The 20,849-nt window shown below is 26.2% G+C and overlaps 2 protein-coding genes across 2 annotated transcripts; both read left to right on the top strand.

Moving 5' to 3' along the window:
* Nucleotides 1–3,130: 3,130 nt before the first annotated feature.
* On the top strand, nucleotides 3,131–4,066 carry OCT59_026161 (uncharacterized protein; the record flags this gene model as incomplete). The annotated part of the gene is made up of 3 exons (XM_025325214.1): nucleotides 3,131–3,270; nucleotides 3,694–3,855; nucleotides 3,928–4,066. The coding sequence occupies 3 exons, from the start codon at nucleotides 3,131–3,133 to the stop codon at nucleotides 4,064–4,066; spliced, it is 441 nt and encodes a 146-aa protein (XP_025182279.1).
* A 14,934-nt stretch (nucleotides 4,067–19,000) lies between these two features.
* Nucleotides 19,001–20,180, top strand: OCT59_026160 (uncharacterized protein; the record flags this gene model as incomplete). Its single annotated transcript, XM_066142988.1, has 8 exons — nucleotides 19,001–19,016; nucleotides 19,382–19,393; nucleotides 19,470–19,511; nucleotides 19,573–19,632; nucleotides 19,703–19,759; nucleotides 19,848–19,898; nucleotides 20,018–20,083; nucleotides 20,161–20,180. 8 exons carry the CDS (start codon nucleotides 19,001–19,003, stop codon nucleotides 20,178–20,180), a joined length of 324 nt encoding a protein of 107 aa, XP_065992552.1.
* Nucleotides 20,181–20,849: the final 669 nt, after the last annotated feature.

Raw genomic sequence — 20,849 nt, 5'->3', positions numbered from 1 at the left:
TAACTCGTCTTTCACTTTACGTAAATACTATCGGGTACAGAATGTTGTACGTGGTCTTCTAAAAAGAAAATAAAAAAATTTCTTGCGTAAATTGCGTTACACGAAAGAAAGAAGGAAAATAAAATCTCTCTACCATCACACCAACTTCTGCAACGTCTTCAAAATCTTTGTGGTTGTGTTTTGCGATACTTGACGTCTTCTCTTTTCTTCTTATCTTCTTTTCCTGATAGCTCATCCGATCGAGATGATCTCATCTTGCTTTTTTTACCATTCTAAATCCTTATCGACACCAAGACAATTCATTATCAGACCAAGTTACCAGAATTTCAAGACCTAAGTAGGTCGTCCCATTTCTCAAAATATCCAATCAGCTTGCGGGTTCCACGAGCAGTAGCAATAAGTTTAAAACTTTTTATTCCTGTTGACAATAGGAATTGATGATTTGGAATCACTCCACAAACTTACTAAGGTCATTGAATCCGGCACATTCAAAAGGGCTTCTTGTAACTGCTCTCTTTCTTTCCTTTCGCGGGAGGGTCCAAGTTTGCGGGAAACCAACAGACCATAAGCCACCGAGCGACGATGCTTGCTCGAAAATTGATTAGGTGATTTGATCCTTACTGATTGTATTTTTCGTTGTTTCTTTCAAACTAGGAGATATCCTTACCTCATACCGTAAAATGGGTAAGTAGTAGGGCGTCATTTCCTTGACATTAGTCATTTGTACAGAATCTGTTGCGTCATTATAGTGCTTTTGTTTGCTTAACCGATTTCGGTTTAACCAAAAAATGGATCAGCCGGCGCAGTAGGCTGTAATTTTCGGGTCTTACGTTGCGCTGCGTGATTAATCATCATCAATTATTTCATTCTCTGCTTTTGTGTGTCATAACGTTAAAATCCGATTGGTGTTCTAATGTTCTAATGTTATCATACCCAATTATTTAAAGTAATTTGTTTTGCCGTACATAAAAAAAAAAATGAAAAGGTATTCTGCGCTGAACCCGTGGACATCTCCGTATTTTTTCACTTCTGCGTAAGAAAACTAGTAAGGGGGGACCAACCATATTAACGGTATTTTTTCAGCCAATCTATCCATTGTCCAAACACTTATTTTAAAGGAAAAATAGGCACTATAAATTACAACATTTTTTAGTCATTAACTTATACCATATGAGGTTTACCAAGCAGGGAACCCTATGACACCTATGTGACCATCATAGGATCTATTGTAAATGGTCTCATATAGTATTCAATAACATGACATAGGAGATATGTGTCATTTCCAACGGGACCACGGCCTGCCCTTCCATATGAATCAGCTTGGGGCCGGTTACCAATAGAACTTTCACTTTTTTTCAACAGAAGTGGTCGGCAAATTTTCTTTTTCATTTTTTCAGATTTCTAGTAGTATGCAATGAATAAGATGTGTGAGTAAGATAATAGTAGCAGATTCTCCTTCAAAATCAGCAGAACTTAATCATTTGGTAGCAAGATGTGCACGTACAGAGGCTCTATGTCTGGACGCTCTTCTTCCCTATGTGCGAGAACAAAGGCGAAGGATAGAGAAATGAGAGATGTGTGATAAAAAAAAGAAAAGGGATCGTATAAATATATATTTTTTTTGTTGTACAAGCTTTCATAGGAAAAGTATAGGTGATATTAATCATGGTTAAATAATATAATATATAATCAATTAAAGAGCCACAACCTAACTAACCTAAACGCGTACAACACGTACGAAGATAATAAATTAGGTCGAAAAAATACATTTTAAGGGTTTATTTTTCAAAGCAAAAATAAATACTAATGTACAATATTCTTTTTTTTTTGGACAAATTTATACTGTAATTTTTTATTTATTTACTTATTTAACATATAATTATAGAGTTGAATAATCATATTTCTCTGATTTTGCATGCATGATCATCTGATCATAATACATCTTTGTGGAACCGCTAAGATATTGAAGACAAAATTATATTACGCAAGATACTATAAGGAAATATCGCTCTTTTCCTTTCCCTTTTTGGTTTAGGGCTATCTATCTATGAAGAAATTTGATTATGATAATTACTGATTTAAAAAAAGAAATAAATTAAACCTTTGAAAGATTATTTATTTATAGAGTAAAAGGATAACAGCACAATAAATGACGTCCGGTTAATAAAATAATTACAATTTAATAATAAATATAGAAAATAAGATTGTGAATATTATAACACATGCAATTAATTTTATTTTAAAGTGTATTTTCTTTAATGATATATTATTTAAATGTATTGAAGTTTCCAATGAATGAAGATTTGGATTATTACAAATATACCTTCACCACGCCATTGATTAAAATCCCTCAACTTCTTACTTTCTATTTTTCGTAATCTTATAAAATTCTGTATGTACGTTAATATCAGTACACTTGACTAGCTTATACAAAGAACTAGAATTTTATGAAATTTTCATACAAAAAAATGCGCTCCCATTAGTAAAATGTTCACAAGATAAATGTTACGCTTCACTCAATAACCGCTGGGGAGTTGGTTATGCCACATTATAAATATAGATCACATTACTTATTTGATTGAGGTAGGACCCCGAGCCCATACATAGAAAGGTCAGGTCCTGGTTATTTGCTCGGGATGAGCCAAAATCATGTCCATATGTGGATAATGCCGACCAGCATTACATAGCCTGAAGAAATGTGTAGATCTAATGGTAAATGTGTGCCGATCTCCCCATATATAACTCGAGGTCCTACCGAGGAATCTTTTGGCTGAGTGGCTTTACAAAAGAAGGACTAAAATGAATTGTTGGTAAAGAAGTAATCGTAAACATAGGGGCAGTGATTCAAAAAGGAGATGAATTGGGTTTAGACGGGTTCTTTGGATTTGAGTTAATTCCGAAAAACAGTTATGTTGATAAATTTAATTTTGAAGGAAAATTAAGATCTGTTAAATATCGCAATAATTATATTACCATGCTATATAAAAATAGAAATAAGAACAGATGTGGATATTATTGAATGGTTATATAGTTACAGTAAAATAGGAAGTGTGCGGAGAGAATTAGATGATAAACAATATATATATGTGTAAGTTTTGTCAACACGCTATTAGAATTAAAAAATGTAAAGATGTTAGTTAAAGATGACAAAGCTGGGATGCAAAAGACAATACAGGATGTGAAGATACCTGCGATAAAGAAAGAACTTGTTAGTTGTAAAGAGACGATCGAAGAAGTGATTATCATGACAAGTAATTTGTTGATCGATGAGTATGCGTTAGGATGGAATTACATACCGATAGAAGGCTCATGTTGATCATGGTTTAAAGAATTGAGTTCTAATATCATTGTACGAAAATTGATATAATGTTATTGGACTATGTCAAAGATTGTTTCAGTGAATCAAATGGAAGGAACATAACGATAGATTGGAGCGCGTCCTTTAAGTTGATAAGTAATGAAATTACAACGTCAAAAAAACATTACAAATAGAGACGATGCTACGACAAGAAGTTTCAGGGTCAAAAATTTTTTAAAGATTCTGCCAACATATAAAGTGCTATGGGAGAGAAAAATATGGGTATCGATACAAATAAATGCCCAAGATGTTCATTAGAAGGAGAAACATGGGAACACATAGATCTGTAGCAAAAATGGAGCAAATGACACTGAATACAATATTTTTGTTAATAGCATCGACGAAGTGTTGAGCAACATAGAAAGTGACGAAGTATATAATGAAGAAGATATAGTTAGTTTCAAAGATAGAATTATGGAGTTAGCGGCAAATGCTTCGTTAATAACTAGAACCGAAAATTTGAATCCTGAAATAAAAAGAGGTATTATTAATAAAAAGTGATGGAAGATATGTAAAGTTAAAGGCCAACGTGAATTACTGTTTCATATTTTTGACAAATTTATGATAAGGATACAACAACAAATCCGGAATAATATGTGTAAAGATACGATCGAACTGGAAAAACATTTGGGAATTACAAAAGATTTAAAAAGAAAGAAAAAGAGAAAAGATGAAGATAGTGGTGTAGGCGGGAACGACGTAGACTGATAAATAAAAGAGTCAAAAAAGTTATAAAAAATATAATGTTAGAAAAGACGTATTTAGGTTAGGTAATGACAGGAAATCATGGGGAAATAAATACATAGAATACATGCAGAATTAGATAGTTAATTTTTACTTCGTTTTATTATACGGAGATTTGATATGGAGAGATTTAGGATACTTTGTTTCCCTAATATTTCAATGTATTTTTTATATTTAATATATTTAACATGTAATTTGTTCTTCTACAGTTACTAATAAAGAAATAAGTTTATCAAAAAGGGGGGAATATTTTCCAATTCTATACGATACTTCAAAAAACGTTAGAAAAATAGCAATGCGATCTTGGTTTATTTATTAAATTTGCAAAAGGCGACAATCGTTTCTTGCACATTTTAAATTGTAATATTAAATAATGAAGTCAATAATAATTCGCTAAAATAAATAAAATTTTGTTTAAATGAAATTTGGCTACAACATTAAATTGTCCCTCTTATAAGTAAATTTCTTCTTTTAATACATTACTTATTTTATCTTTATCACAGTTCTGTGTCTTATCATATTCGAAAAAGAAAGTAAGCATATGCAAGTTAGTAACTCTAGTATATTAATGTAAAGCTGCGAATTATCACTTTATCAGAAAATAAATGAATATAGAATTTTAAACGGGATTAGTCAATTAGGTATTACTAATACTTATTCGGTTTGGTCGCAACTCTGTGAGTAATACAGTTAAACTGTTAAACTCATAGTATACTGAAGAAACCGTTATGACTTGTGACTTGTGAGTACGGAACTCAATTAGTATGGCGTTAGGACCCAGAAATATATATATAGGGGTCAGGTGGTGAAAAATTTTTTTACTATGAGCTGTACGCAGAGACTTTTTATATGAGTAGTACGCATAATTGACACCTGATATTGAAAATCCTGCAAAAATACGCAAATAAAATTTCAGACATTAAGTTATTAATTATTTTATCATGGCTTCTATATTATTTATAAAACCAAATACTAATGTGAAAAAATAGAATTTACCATTTTTTTAATAATATTTTTCTAAAATTTCACTTTTTAACCCTTAGAAATTTCTTTCAATTAATACTAAATATTACAATGCGGTTAATTAAATAAGTACGTACAGTAAATATATTATATATATAAGATTAGCCAAATTTAGGCCAAAAATACGCAAACTAATTTTTTATATATAAAAATTTTGATAAAAAATACGCAATCTTGATGACCTAACTATAGATGAAAAATTCTAAAATTGTACGCAAATCAAAACTTTACTCCGTCTAATTTCACTATGATGGCGACGCATCTGTGTACCCTACCCCTGTATATATATTTCTGGGTCCTATGGCGTTACGTCAATTAATATAATAAAGATTGTATGATAACAATGAACGATTAGTGAGTTACATAAATTTCTAAATATTTCCGATGATAAAACTGTTTGCAATAAAAAATTCGTAATCTTGGAAATATTCTTTTCCGACCTTTCAGTTTTGAAAGGCTTCAAAGTATAAAAAACTAAAGGCTGCGAGAAAGAAGAAAAACAATATTTTACATCATATTACATCATATTATATAATTAAATAATCTTATACTGTATAATAAAATTATTTTCCCACACGAGCCATTTTTTGTTATAATATCATGTTAGAACAATAGTTAATATTTTTTTATTTTACTTATGTAATCGAATCTAGTGGTGATAAGTATATAGATATATAATAAATAATGAAATATATCAAAATCATAATAAATAAAATAATTTTTTTTTAATTAGTAACACGTTTTATTTAATTATTTATAATCATAAAGATTAACATAATTTTTAAAATACCTAGAGGTATCGTCGAAAGACGATAACCCTATAATAAATAAAATAATTTTTAAATATAGAATAGAATTTATTATACAGATTATCATATAACGAATAATATGATGTAATATATAAATAATAAAAAAAAAATTTTTTTTTTGTTAATGTAGTTAAATGATTTCCAATCATTTAGGATAAAAAGGATGTAGTTTAATATTAAGTTGTTTTAAGTAATAGTTATTTCACAGAGAACTGATTTTGACAGCTGCATGATATTCATGATATTCCCACGGTCCGACCATAAAAAAATTTTAATTTAATGATGATTGATTTTTTTCTAATAATAATAGTTTTTCTTTTCAAATAAACAAAATAAACATCATTTGTGAGAATATTAAGAAAAAAAATCATGAATTATTATTAGGAACAGTGTGATGAAAATAAAAATATTATTAATTACCAAATACATAAATTAATACATCATTTATAACAGTAGACAATTTATTTAAAGATTTAACAACCAAAAGAGTGCTAGTCTCTTTTAGTTTAAAAATAAATGGAATTACTATCGATTTCTTTAATAGTAGAAAAATTGGAATAATTATAGTTTTCATATAATTTTTACTGATAATATTTTCTACTCCTTTACTTCCTCTATTTCTGCTGAAAATGAGTGGTCATGTTAACAGATGAAACTAAAAAAAAATAAGACAACTGAAGAACCAATAAATTTTTTATGTGAAAAGGAGACTTGAAAATTGATGAGAGCAAGAAAGAAATTGTTTATAATGAGAAAGATTACATGTTCTAAATTAACAAATCTAAAAGAGAAATCAAACGCCTTGGGATTTTTTCAGGCAAAAGAATAAGTTTATTACTGGAAGTGAAATTGACAAACTGATGCGTTATCTCGCCATTATGGCTTAGACTTAGACAATGAGAAGTGTACTTATCTGAGGTCTTTAATCTCAATGTCTACTAGTAGTATGTTTCTAGCTTTTTGTCAACATAATTTAGAAACACCCAATTTATTATAGATTGATATTTTATTTTTTAATAAATGATTATATGTATGAAAATGTATTATATGAAGATTTTGTCACCCATTAAGGAAAGTACACATTTTTTGGCACTTTCTTTTCTCTGTCTCCTTGTATAATTTGCAATATATTATCGATCTATATATACAGTATATCTTACAATGACTTTTGCAGGTTCTTTCTCGTATCTGAATAATACCATTTATGGTATTCAATAATAAAGCTGTAATAGTGGATCTGGTGATGATGATGGAGGTGTAACCAAAAACTGATACAGATGTCGAGTTTTGAAAGTTGCTGTATTGAAAAATATCAACATAATTTACACTATTGTTATTATTATCATTATAATATAGGAACAAATAAAAATGATAAGGAGGGATTTGAATAGTATAAAATATCTGCTAGAAAACCTGCTGAAATTGGTAATGCATTATAATAAAGAAATATATCAACAATATTCTTAATTTTTTGATAGCTGTCATCATAAATTGTTGATAATATTAAATATTTTAAATTTACTATGCCTTTTTTCAATCTCCATCACACCAGCAATTGTTGCCTCTTCAGGATACTGAATTTATCATGGATCTATTAGTAACAAAATGATCATCAATGTCAATTTCTGAGAGTATTCCAAATGACACTCACTTACCAAAATGCCATCCAACTTCTTCACTATTATGGTAGAGTTTACAGTTATATTATGTGTACTATAATATTTCTTATGATTTCACACATTCTTACAGAGCTTTGGAATAAACTTTACAATAACTGGCTGAGTCTTCATGAATATTCGGAATACTAAAAGATCACGTTCATAATTTGTTAAGAAAAAGTTATAACAGATGTTATGAATTATAAAAAATCTATAGAAGAAAGGTAAATTAACCAAATTACTTACCAAGAAGAATGTTATAACTTATAAAGGAAAATCATGCAGGCAAGAATAGTTTTTATTTAATTTTGTGTTTCATGATTATGGTTTTGTATTAAATTTACTTCTCAAAAATTCTAGAATACTATATTTCTTGGAGTATATTGCTGAATCAATCAGCATTACATGAAATAAGTGCACACCTGTGGGCCACTCATCCATTGTACAAAGATTTGAAGGATAAGGAAGTTGTCAACAAGTTTTTAATTATAGGAAAATGAAATGGGAGTTATAATTACTAGTTTAATTGTGGTTAAAACCAGCTTAATAGGACTTAATGTAATGATAATTTTTTGTACTTTTTTAGTGATAGCTTTTAGCATTGTAATATTTGAATATAATTTTCTTTGGCCCTAAATGTTGTTGCTAGAAATACTGTAAATTACACAATATATTTAGAAACGCAAGCTCTGCTAATCAATTTAATATGCAAAAGTATACATTGTTCTTTATATATAATTTAATTATTAGTTAATTATGGATGTAATTAAATAAATTGCAAATAATAAAATATGCAGTGGATGGTAATATCATTTTTAAATTATTATTTGATTAAATGTTTCAATCGTATAAGTTGTTTCAGTTGTTTACAAGATATATAAAGTTAACATTGTAACATAAGCAGCAACTTATGACAACTTATACATATGACCATACGACCATACGTCCATACGTCCATACTAGAGGTCTGCAAACGGGACCCGGAACCCGGAAACCCTAACCCGGCCCGGACCCGGCTCCGGGTTTGGGCCGGTAAATTTTCTTCAAAATTCACCCGGGCCGGGTTCGGGCCGGCACATGAATTTTCGTCAAACCCGGATTTTCGTAATTCTGGCCAAAATCGTCTTAATTCCGGCCGAAATTAAACTTGCCAAAATTAAGTTGGCCAATTTTTTTGTTTTTACAACAAAATAATATAATAAAAGTCCGGGTCCGGTCCGGGCCGGGTTTTTGATATTTTAAGTCCAGGCCGGGCCGGGTTGTAAAATAGTGGTCAATGCAGACCTCTAACCTGGATGTCATGTAGTAAGACAAGAAATTACACAATTTATAAAGAAAAAAATAAACTATTTTTGGATATGTTGTACAGTTAATCATTGCTACACAAATATTTTTACATTTTAAAAATAGATAACTAAAAATAATGAATAATAAATTTCTAAACTAGGTAATTTTTTTTTTATATGATAATTGTGCTACTTAGATAACAGTTTATTATAGAATGTAATTATTATCAACCAACTAAAATAATTAGTTCTATTGAAGATGAATGTGATTGATTGAATAAGAAAATTAAGAAAGTGATAAAGAAATATTTTGATTAGTGTAAATTGATAAAAAATATTGGGAAGGTATTTTGATTACAATTATTAGTATGTAATATTAAAAAATATGCCATATACATTAAATCATAAAGGCACTAATTAAGAAAGTTTAAAAAGTAAAAAAAAAAATTGGAAAAATGGGAAAAGGATTTTTTTCTTTTCAAGACGTACTTAAGTTTCAATTAATAATGTAACCATAAATCCTAATTTTACTAGCATAATCTTGAATGTCATGAAGTAAGATATGGTATTATAAGCAAACAAAATAAATTATTTTTGAGTATGCTATACAGTTAATAATCATGATTTCTACACAAGCATTTTTACATTTAAAATAAATAATTAAAAATATAAATGATTATAAAAGTTTTAAATGTTAGTGATTTTTTTTTTATTTGATAGTTGTGCTATTTAGATTTAGTCAGTTTATTTATGGAATGTAGTTATTATCCAGGGTATCGGCTAAAACAATTAGTACTATTGAAAAATGAATTTGTATAATTGAATAAGAAAATTAAGAAATTCATGATTAAGATTTAGAAAAAGTGTAGAGACATTTGTTTCAGTACTTAATTTTTAAGTAATGAATAAATTTTGTTAATACAATTGCTAGTTGCTAAATTGACTTTATAAAAAATATAATCCTGGCTCGACAACAATATTTAAAGATTATAGCTTTTTTGTTTGCAAATTTAGAAATTTCTGGTATTTTGCTATTATCACGTTTATAAAAAGCATTACTTAATTTTAAACATGTGAAACAAGGATATGAAAAATTTATACAAAAAAAAGATTACCTTTGCTGGCAAATTATAAAGAAAATATAAGAAAAAATATAAAAATAAAAATTTAAACTAAAAAATGTTTGATTTTTTCTGTTTTCTATTAAAAAAATCTAGCAATTGTCATTAAATAATCCAGTAAAAACTCATTTTCTTGTTAATTTCGCAAATTAATTTTACTCTCGTTACACATACTACTTTAAGAATATTATTAATTTTCGTGAATTTATTAATTTATTGTAAATGTTATGGAAAGTATTTTATTAAATTTATTAAAGCCCTTTTTATCAAATTAATTTGCTTAAAATAATCAAATACATTTAATAAGAATTCTTTATTTTTCATAAAAAATTGGGTTCTTTAAATTTTTCTTTTTTAATAAAAATTTTTTTTTTGTAAATCTTTTAATTCGCTAGTATTCAAGATTGTTAAAATTTAGACATTTTTGGTTAATAAAATTCCATATTAGGAAACTTAATGAAGACTATGATGAAAAATCGTCATATCATAATTGTCATATAATGAAAAGCATAATGTTAAACATGAATGAAAAGTCTAATCTACTTTCGGAAGTTATTTAAGTTATTTCTTTCTGTGACAAAAATAAAAAATAAAAAATAAAAACCAAAAATAAAAGTCATCATGGAACATTGAAACATGATGTTTTTTGTCAACCCTTTGTGTCTACGGTGGGCCATAGTACTCAATCACCTATCATTGGAAAAAGCTTTTGATGATCGATACTAAATATAAAGTATACTATTACTTAAAGTCTTTAACTAATTCGATTACATAGTAATATTTTTTTTCTCGGAAATTTTCATGATAATTAGGAGTTACCCACCTTGAAAAAATAAAAATTTATTCATAGTGAGTATTTTCAAATATCATTTATCAAATTTTTATTTTAAAATATTTAAAAATTAACAAAAATAACAAAAATATTACTTTACAATCATTTGATTTTTCTTTATATATATATTTTTTTAGTGTGATCAAACAATATACTTAATAAAATTAAAACTGAATAAAATTTTTAAATATATGAATTAACTAAAATTCATTTTCAAATATACGATCTGGATGGATTCGTCACCCGTTTAATCTGGTCCTTAAATAAATGGATGATCCGGATGACCATCCGAATGAATTTCAATATAAAAATCCAGATGTCCGATCCGTAAATAATGGATCCGGATAACCATCAGTTACTATAAAATAGTACTAATCGAATAAATGGATCCGTATTTATATACAGAAATAGCAGATGACGTCATGACGAATCATTCGTACCTTCATCCAGAGCAAATCCGGATGGTTTCAAATCGAATAAATCTGCAGATTGGCAGATTGGCAGATCAACAGATCGCAATGGTATGGACTAGAGGTCTGCATTGACCACTATTTTACAACCCGGCCCGGCCCGCACTTGCAAATCAACATAAAGTACCCGGCCCGGCCTGGACTTAAAATATCAAAAACCGGCCCGGACCGGACCCGGACTTTTATTATATTATTTTGTTGTAAAAACAAAAAAATTGGCCAACTTAATTTTGGCCAGTTTAATTTCGGCCGGAATTAAGACGATTTTGGCCTTGACGAAAATTCATGTGCCGGCCCGGACCCGGCCCGGGCGAATTTTGAAGAAAATTTGCCGGCCCAAACCCGGATCCGTGTCCGGGCCGGGTTAGGGTTTCCGGGTTCTGGGTCCCGTTTGCAGACCTTTAATTCAGGTTATACCGAAATTAGAATTTATGGTTACATTATTAAGTGGATCCTAAACTAAAAAAAATTTCCTTCTCCAATTTGGTTTTTTTATCAATAAATAAAAATTTTCATTTAAACTTTTATAAGTTGCATTATGTCTCCTATTCGTTATGAATTAGTTTATGCAACAACTAGTAGAGCAACTTCATTAATTGATTATAATATTTATACTGATATGCACCAACAACATGAATTTAAAAAACAATTCATTCTTACTGATAAACTTCTTACAGATAATGAAAAAGCTGTAGCAATTAAAAGAATAACTGAAACTTATGACCGAAATAAAGTTCTTAGTAATACGGGATCAAAAAGAATTTGTGAAACTTGTAAGCAAGAATGTTTAGCGACATTATATTGTGAATATTGTATTCGAAATTATTTAAAAGATAATTTTTTAAATTGGACTTCTGGAAATGATGATATTGATAATTTAATACTAAAATGTCAAATGGAATGTCTTGGGCCAGACAATGTAATTGAATGGATTCCATATAATAACTTCAAAAATATTAAATATCTAACAAAAGGCGGATTCTCTGAAATTTATACTGCAGATTGGATTAATGGAAACTATGAAGAATGGGATTCTGAAAAACAACAATTAAGAAGATCTGGAACTATAAAAATAGTACTAAAAAAATTAGAAAATGTTGAAAGTGCAAATCAAAGTTGGTTTGAAGAGGTTTGTATTTTAAATTTATCTATAAAATTAATCCAATCTTTTTTTTATTAATAATAAGTTTTATAGGCTGAATCACATTTAACTATGAGCGCTAAACTCCCATATATTACCCGATGTTGTGGTTTAACACAAGATATATCGGATGGAAATTATATGCTTGTAATAATGAAAATGGATATGGATTTAAGAAAATATTTACAACAAAATTATAATCAACTTACATGGAAAGGAAAATTTAGAATTGTTTATGAAATAATTGAAGCACTTTATTGGATTCATAAAGAGAATGCAATTCATAGAGATTTGCATTCTGGAAATATATTATTTTCACAATTTAATGATGGTTGGTATATTAGTGATCTTGGATTTTGTGGACCTGCTGATAAATCATCAAAAAGTATATATGGAAATCTTCCCTATATAGCACCAGAAGTTATTAATGGAAAAGGATATACTTTCGCATCTGATATTTATAGTATTGCAATACTTATGTGGGAAATTTCATCTGGATATACACCATTTATTAATTATAAACATGATGATTATGATCTTGCAATGGATATAATTAATGGTATGAGACCAGAAATTGTGTCAGAAATTCCTTTAGAGTATAAAAATTTAATGGAACAATGTTGGGATGCTGATCCATCAAAAAGGCCTGATATTGATATACTTATTGAGAAAATAAGAGAAATTCATTTATTATATCAAAATAAGCCAAATGAATTGTTTCAATTAAAAGCAAAAAATAATTCTGAAACAAAAACCAATTCAAATTATACAAGTAGTAGCAGAGTGTTTACAAGTAAAATTCATCAATTTGACAATCTACCTGAACCAAAGAATGCAACAGAAGGTATTATTTATTTATATTTTTGTTTATTATTCATTAGGATATATTGTTAATTCTTTTTTTTTAATTTAAATAATTATAGGAGAACAAGAAGGTTAATTTTTTTACTATTAGTATTTTATTAATTATTAAAATAAATGTTTAAATCATTTTCTCATTTATTTTTTTTTTTTAAAAAATAGGATTTCACAGTAAAACATATGACTTTAATATTCCTGATAATAGTAAGTGTTCATTATAAATTTCATTTTAATTGGACTATTTATTAATTAGATTTCCATTTTTAGTTGATGATTTTAACAATTCAAGTAATCAAAAGACGTCAAAAATCAATAATTATTTTAAAGGTAATTTATCTATATATATTTAATTATTTTTGAGTTAATAATATTTAATAAATTTGTCTTATTTAGCTAGTAGTAAAAGGTTATCTAAAGTATTTAAGAAATTACAAATAAATTCAAAGAATGGTAAGTATAATAATTATAATTATTCGTCATACTAAAGCAGTACAGTATATATTAAATTGAGCTTTATTTATTTTATTTAAAAATATAGACATTCAAAATGATAATAAAAAGGAAACTATACAACAACAAATAAAAGGACCAATTAATGGTAAGGAACAACATTAAGATAAAATTTTTTTTTCAATATTTAGTTAAATATATTAAAAATTTTATCTCTTATATAATGTTAAACTAAAAAATTCATTTTTCTTTTTATAGATGAAGAAGTATATGATAGTCCAAATCTCCATTCAGAAGAACAAGATGAATTAGAAATTCCTGATGGTTGGTTCTTAAATATTTTAAAAAATAATTTTTTTTTTTACTATAAATTTGTATTCTGATCTGTTATTTTTTTCTTATTTTTAGAAATACCATCTGATAAACTAAATTAAGAATACAAATAAATTTATTTTTATCATTCATTTATACTTTATTTTGAATTATTTAAACACTAAAAATTAGAGTAGTAAAATATTTTTACAAGGTTTTAGTTTGTAATTTAAATAATTCTTTTTATACATATAATAAACTAAATTATTATACGAATAAATTATACAAAAAAAAAAATGCCTAAAATATTCAGTTTCTAATTCATCTCATAAATGCTGGACAATATTCTATGTGTCCCATATCTGATATGGTGTTTCTGTTTTTCATTTATTGTTAATTATCTCTTTTCATTACAATTAACATTTTTTTTATTGACGCTCATTTGAGATAAAAATTACCTACTACAGTCAAACCTTTATATATCGATATGTCGGGACTCATAAGAAAAAATTTAAAAAATATCGTTATATCAAATTATACCGATATTTATATGTCCTCACATATAGTGGGAATGTAAAATTTTATCGGTATATTCAAGTTTTTAATAATGTATCAGTATATCGAATATCGGTATATCGAGTTCTGACTGTAGTTTATCAAAGTAATAAAATCAATTACTCAGTTTAATATTGAAAAAAATTATTTATCACTTCACTAGTTAACTGCTCTCGCCTAGTATACCACATAATATTTATGAATAGCTATTTTGAAATTTGGAAAATTCATTTCTTCAGCTAAATTAGAATCCCTAAAAAAAATTATCCGAATATTTCCATTATTTCTCCGTGTCGTCCGTAAAAATTCCGTGAAAATGATACATTCACGGAAAAACATGGAAAGATAACACACGGATCAGATTTTTTACAGGGAACATGACTGAGGATGTGAAATAGCTTCACCATACTGAATTATTTAGTACCTACAATGTGAAGTGGAGCTGTATATAAAAAATAAATATTTATTGTTATATGGATTTTAGTATAATAAAGCAAGATACTCGCATAATTAAGTCATTTATTGCCAGTAGTTGATAGATAATTTGATTTGAGATAAAATTTCAGATGTAGTCATTTTAAAATTTTTCGTAATAAATCAATGTGATAATTATAAGATAATAGGATCAGCGCAACTTATGATAGATGTCACATGAAAAAAAATGTGTTTGTGTGACTAACGTTTAGATTAGCCTGTATAAATTGCTGATCTGTATTCTTTATAGTTAAGACCCGCTTAATCGGCAAGTCATGTTGTACATCTAATCCAATTCTGGTTAATGAAATTTTAATCTTTCGTTTTAGACCATATTATTAATTTTTTTTTTGAATTTTTTTTTCTATTCTTTTTAGACCGAATTATTGTTTTTTTTCGGTACTTATTTTTTTTTTAACCCGATTTTTTCTTTATCCCTTTTCGTTTTCCTCAAATTTTTTTTCTTTTTCTTTCGAATTTTTTTTATTATTTTTTCTTTTTCCTTTTCAGTTTCTTTTTTCAATCCGATTTTTCTCTTTGTTTCTCACCACAATTTTTTTTTTCGTTTTTATTTTTTCAAATTTTTATTTATTTATTTTTTTGTTTTTTTCGGTTGGCTTTTTTTTCAATCCGAAAATTTTTCCCTTTTCCTTTTTCAGTTTGGCTTTTTTTCTTTCAAACCGAATTTTTTTTCACGAATATGATATTCTGAATTCTGATTCTTATTATTAATAATAATATTTTTTTGTATCAATAGACTAACATAATTACTTATTTATTTATTTTTTGTGACAATAAATCGTTATAATTAATTTTTCTGGGAATTTTTTTTTTCATATTAATTAGTGAGATATTTTTTTTTCTAGAGGATGTAATTTTTTTAATGCTACAACTGAATTGAGTTTTTTAAGATAAAAAAAAAGATTTTTTGTAACAATGTAACAATAAACTACTTATACAAATTGTTTTTGTAATGAATTTGTAAATTTCACAGTACTGCAAACATTTGTTTCGTGTGATAAATAAATTTTGCGTTTAATAATAATATTTCATGTACTGTATAACACTTGTACACAATTCATTTTTATTTGCATAATCATATGTGCATATAAATTGTGTAATTTATTACATTTATTTCCTACTAATGCCATCATAGTAATAAGAGTAAAAAACTAGTAGACCTATTCACACTGCATGACAAATAAATATAAGTGTGTTATTATTACTCTCACGCGACAGGTTACGCCTAATTTAATACAAATATATTCATAAAAAATGTTAGAAATACTAAAGTTATATGATTTACTATGAGATACTATTATAATAAAGAGTCCTTGTAAATAGTCAATAATGTAAAAGGTTTTTATATCACGAATGATAATATTATAATTATACCTTCTCAAATTTATGAATTTTACTTCTAGTCGATCTGCTTATTGTGTGATTTTTTTAAAAAACTTCCTTAATTTTTTCTGTTTATTATTTCGTCTATTGCTGAATGGCCACTTTTGTCATATGATTATTTTTTCCTCTTTTTGACTACACAATTCGATTCTATTTCCGTCAAGTTAATTTAGCACTTGTATTAACCAAATTTTTTTATTACTTAAAATCTCTTTATTCATTTCAATTAAACCATAAGTTTATCTTCATGTACATACCTAAAATTCCCTAAGCTAAGTACTAATTGTAAAACAAATGTCTTTACACTTTTTCTAAATCTATTTCATGTATTATAATGTTTTGCTGGTATAAATACCAATAATAATCAATTACCAATTTCTTAATTTTCTTATTCAATTATACACATTCATTTTTCAATAGTACTAATTGTTTTAGCTAATTTCCCGGATTTTAACTACATTCCATAAATAAACTGACTAATCTAAAGAGTACAACTATCAAATAAAAAAAAATCACATTTAAAACTTTTATAATCATTTATATTTTTTAATTATTCATTTTAAATGTAAAAATCATGTTTGTGTAGCAATGATTAATATAACATGCTCAAAAATAGTTTATTTTGTTTACTTATATAATTTAATATCTTACTTCATGATATTCAGATTATGCTAGTAAAATTAGAATTTATGGTTACATTATTAATTGAAATCTTAAGCACGTCTTGAAAAAAATTCCTTTTCCCATTTTTCCAATTTTTTTTTTTACTTTTTTAAACTTTTTTAATTAGTGCCATTATGATTTAACGTATAAGGCATATTTTTTTTTAATATAACATACTAATAATCGTAATCAAAATACTTTCCCAATTTTTTTTTTAAATCTCTATCGTGTTCGCCGTGAATCACACTAATCAAAAATATTTCTTTATCACTTTCTTAATTTTCTTATTCAATCAATCACATTTATTTTCAATAGAACTAATTATTTTAGCTGGTTAATAATAACTACATTCTATAATAAACTGTTATCTAAGTAGCACAATTATCATATAAAAAAAAAATTACCTAGTTTAGAAATTTATTATTCATTATTTTTAGTTATCTGTTTTTAGAATGTAAAAATATTTGTGTAGCGATGATTAACTGTACAACATATCCAAAAATAGTTTATTTTGTTTGTTTATAAATTGTGTAATTTCTTGTCTTACTACGTGACATCCAGACTATACCAAAATTAGAATTTTGGTTACATTATTAAGTGGGCTAAAGAAAAATCCCCTTTCATATTTTTTCAATTTTGTTTTTTACCAATAAATAAATAAAATTTTTTTTTATTTAAACTTTTGTAAGTTGCATTATGTCTACCATTCGTTATGAATTAGTTTATGCAACAGCTAATAGAGCAGTTTCGTTAATTGATTATAATATTTATACTGATATGCGCAAGCAACATGAATTTAAAATACAGTTCATTCTTACTGATAAACTTCTTACAGATAATGAAAAGGCTGTAGCAATTAAAATTATAACTGAGACTAATGATCGAAATAAAATTCTTTTAAATTCAGGAACAAAAAGAATTTGTGAAACTTGTAAGCAAGAATGTTTAGCAACATTATATTGTGAATATTGTGTTCGAAATTATTTAAAAGAAAATTTTTCAAATTGGACATCTGGGAATGATGATATTGATAATTTAATACAAAAATGTCAAATGGAATGTCTTGGGCCAGGCTATGTAATTGAATGGATTCCATATAATAACTTCAAAAATATTAAATATCTAACAAAAGGCGGATTCTCTGAAATTTATACTGCAGATTGGATTAATGGACATTATAGAGAATGGGATTCTGAAAAACAACAATTAAGAAGATTTGGAACCGTAGAAATAGTACTTAAAAAATTAGAAAATGTTGAAAGTGCAAATCAAAGTTGGTTTGAAGAGGTTTGTATTTTAAATTTATCTATATATTAAATAATCTTTTTTATTAATAACAAATTTTTATAGGCTAAATCACATTTAACTATAACTTCCAAATGGCCGAATATTGCCTCATGTTATGGTTTAACACAAGATATATCAGATGGGAATTATATGCTTGTAATAATGAAAATGGATATGGATTTAAGAAAATATTTACAACAAAATTATAATCAACTTACATGGAAAGAAAAAATTATAATTGCTTATGAAATAATTGAAGCACTTTATTGGATTCATAATGAGAATGCAATTCATAGAGATTTGCATTCTGGAAATATATTATTTTCACAATTTAATGATGGTTGGACTATTAGTGATCTTGGATTTTGTGGACCTGCTGATAAATCATCAAAAAGTATATATGGAAATCTTCCCTATATAGCACCAGAAGTTATTAGTGGAAAAGGATATACTTTTGCATCTGATATTTATAGTATTGCAATACTTATGTGGGAAATTTCATCTGGTCAACTACCATTTATTAATTATAAACATGATGATTATGATCTTGCAATGGATATAATTAATGGTATGAGACCAGAAATTGTGTCAGAAATTCCTTTAGAGTATAGAAATTTAATGGAACAATGTTGGGATGCTGATCCATCAAAAAGGCCTGATATTGATAAACTTTATGAGAAAATAAGAGAAATTCATTTATCATATCAAAATAAGCCAAATGAATTATTTCAATCAAAAGCAAAAAATAATTCTGAAACAAAAACCAATTCAAATTATACAAATAGCAGCAGATTGTTTACAAGTAAAATTCATCAATTTGACAATCTACCTGAACCAAAGAATGCAACAGAAGGTATTATTTATTTATATTTTTGTTTATATTTATTAGAATATATTGTTAATTCTTTTTTTTAATTTAAATAATAATCATAGGAGAACAAGAAGGTTAACTGGATTTTCTATTACTGTTTTATTAATTGTTTAAATCATTTTCTCATTTATTTTTTTTTAAAAAAAATAGGATTTCACAGTAAAACATATGACTTTAGTATTCCTGATAATGGTAAGTGTTCATTATAAATTTCATTTAATTGATTATTTATTAATTAAATTTCTATTTTTAGTTGATGATTTTAACAATTCAAGTAATCAAAAGACATCAAAAATCAATAATATTTTTAAAAGTAATTTATCTATATATTTTAATTATCTTTAAGATGATAGTAATTAATAATACAAATTTGTCTTATTTAGCTAGTAGTAAAAGGTTATCTAAAATATTTAAGAAATTGCAAATAAATTCAAAGAATGGTAAATATAATAATTCTAATTATTCGTCATACTAAAGCAGTACAGTATATATTAAATTGAGCTTTATTTATTTAATTTAAAAATATAGACATTCAAAATGATAATAAAAAGGAAACTATTCAACAAGGATCAATTAATGGTATGTGTCATTATTTTTTTTTTCTAAATTTATTTTAAAATGTATTAAAGAAATTTTTTATAAATTTATCCCTTATAATATAATAATGTTAAATTAAATATTCATTTTACTTTTTATAGATGAAGAAGCATATAATAATCCAAATCTCCATTCAGAAGAACAAGATGAATTAGAAATTCCTGATGGTTGGTTATTAAATATTTTAAAAATAGTTTTTTTTTTACTGATTTGATATTCTGATCTGTTTTTTTTTTATTTTTAGAAATATCACCTGAAAACTAAATTAAGAATACAATTATATTTATTTTTATCATTCGTTTATACTTTATTTTGAATTATTTAAACACTAAAAATTAGAGTAGTAAACTATTTACAAGATTTTAGTTTGTAATTTAAATAATTCTTTTTACATATATGATATAATAAACTAAATTATTATTAGTATAAATTATACAAATAAAAAGAATTTGAATAATATATTTATGAACATGATTTTAAATATTTTTAATACCTAAAATATTCAGTTTCTAATTTATCTCATAAATGTTAGACAATAATCTACGTAATACCATATCTGTTATGGCGTTTCTTTTTTTTATTGTTATTGGAATTATTTCTTTTCATTACAGTTAACAATTTTTTTTATTGACGTTCATTTGATATAAAGATTACTTAGTACTAGTTTATCAAAATAATAAAAAGTCAATTACTCAGTTTACTATCTTATTATAGAATAATTTGGTACGTAAAAAAAATATTTATTATTGTTAGTAATACTTAAGATCATATGATTTAGTATGAAATACTATTATAATGCCTACTCTCACTGTATTGTAATAGAATTTCTACTACACTATAAACGATAATTTGCGTAATCATCGTTACTAAATAAATACTTTCTTGTAACAAATAATGCATTTCTTTGGAATACCTGGTTCTTCGAGATGGTGC

This window comes from Rhizophagus irregularis, chromosome 6 (assembly GCF_026210795.1).
Source record: "Rhizophagus irregularis chromosome 6, complete sequence".
Lineage (NCBI taxonomy): Eukaryota > Fungi > Glomeromycota > Glomeromycetes > Glomerales > Glomeraceae > Rhizophagus > Rhizophagus irregularis.
This window is presented reverse-complemented; position numbering and strand designations above follow the sequence as displayed.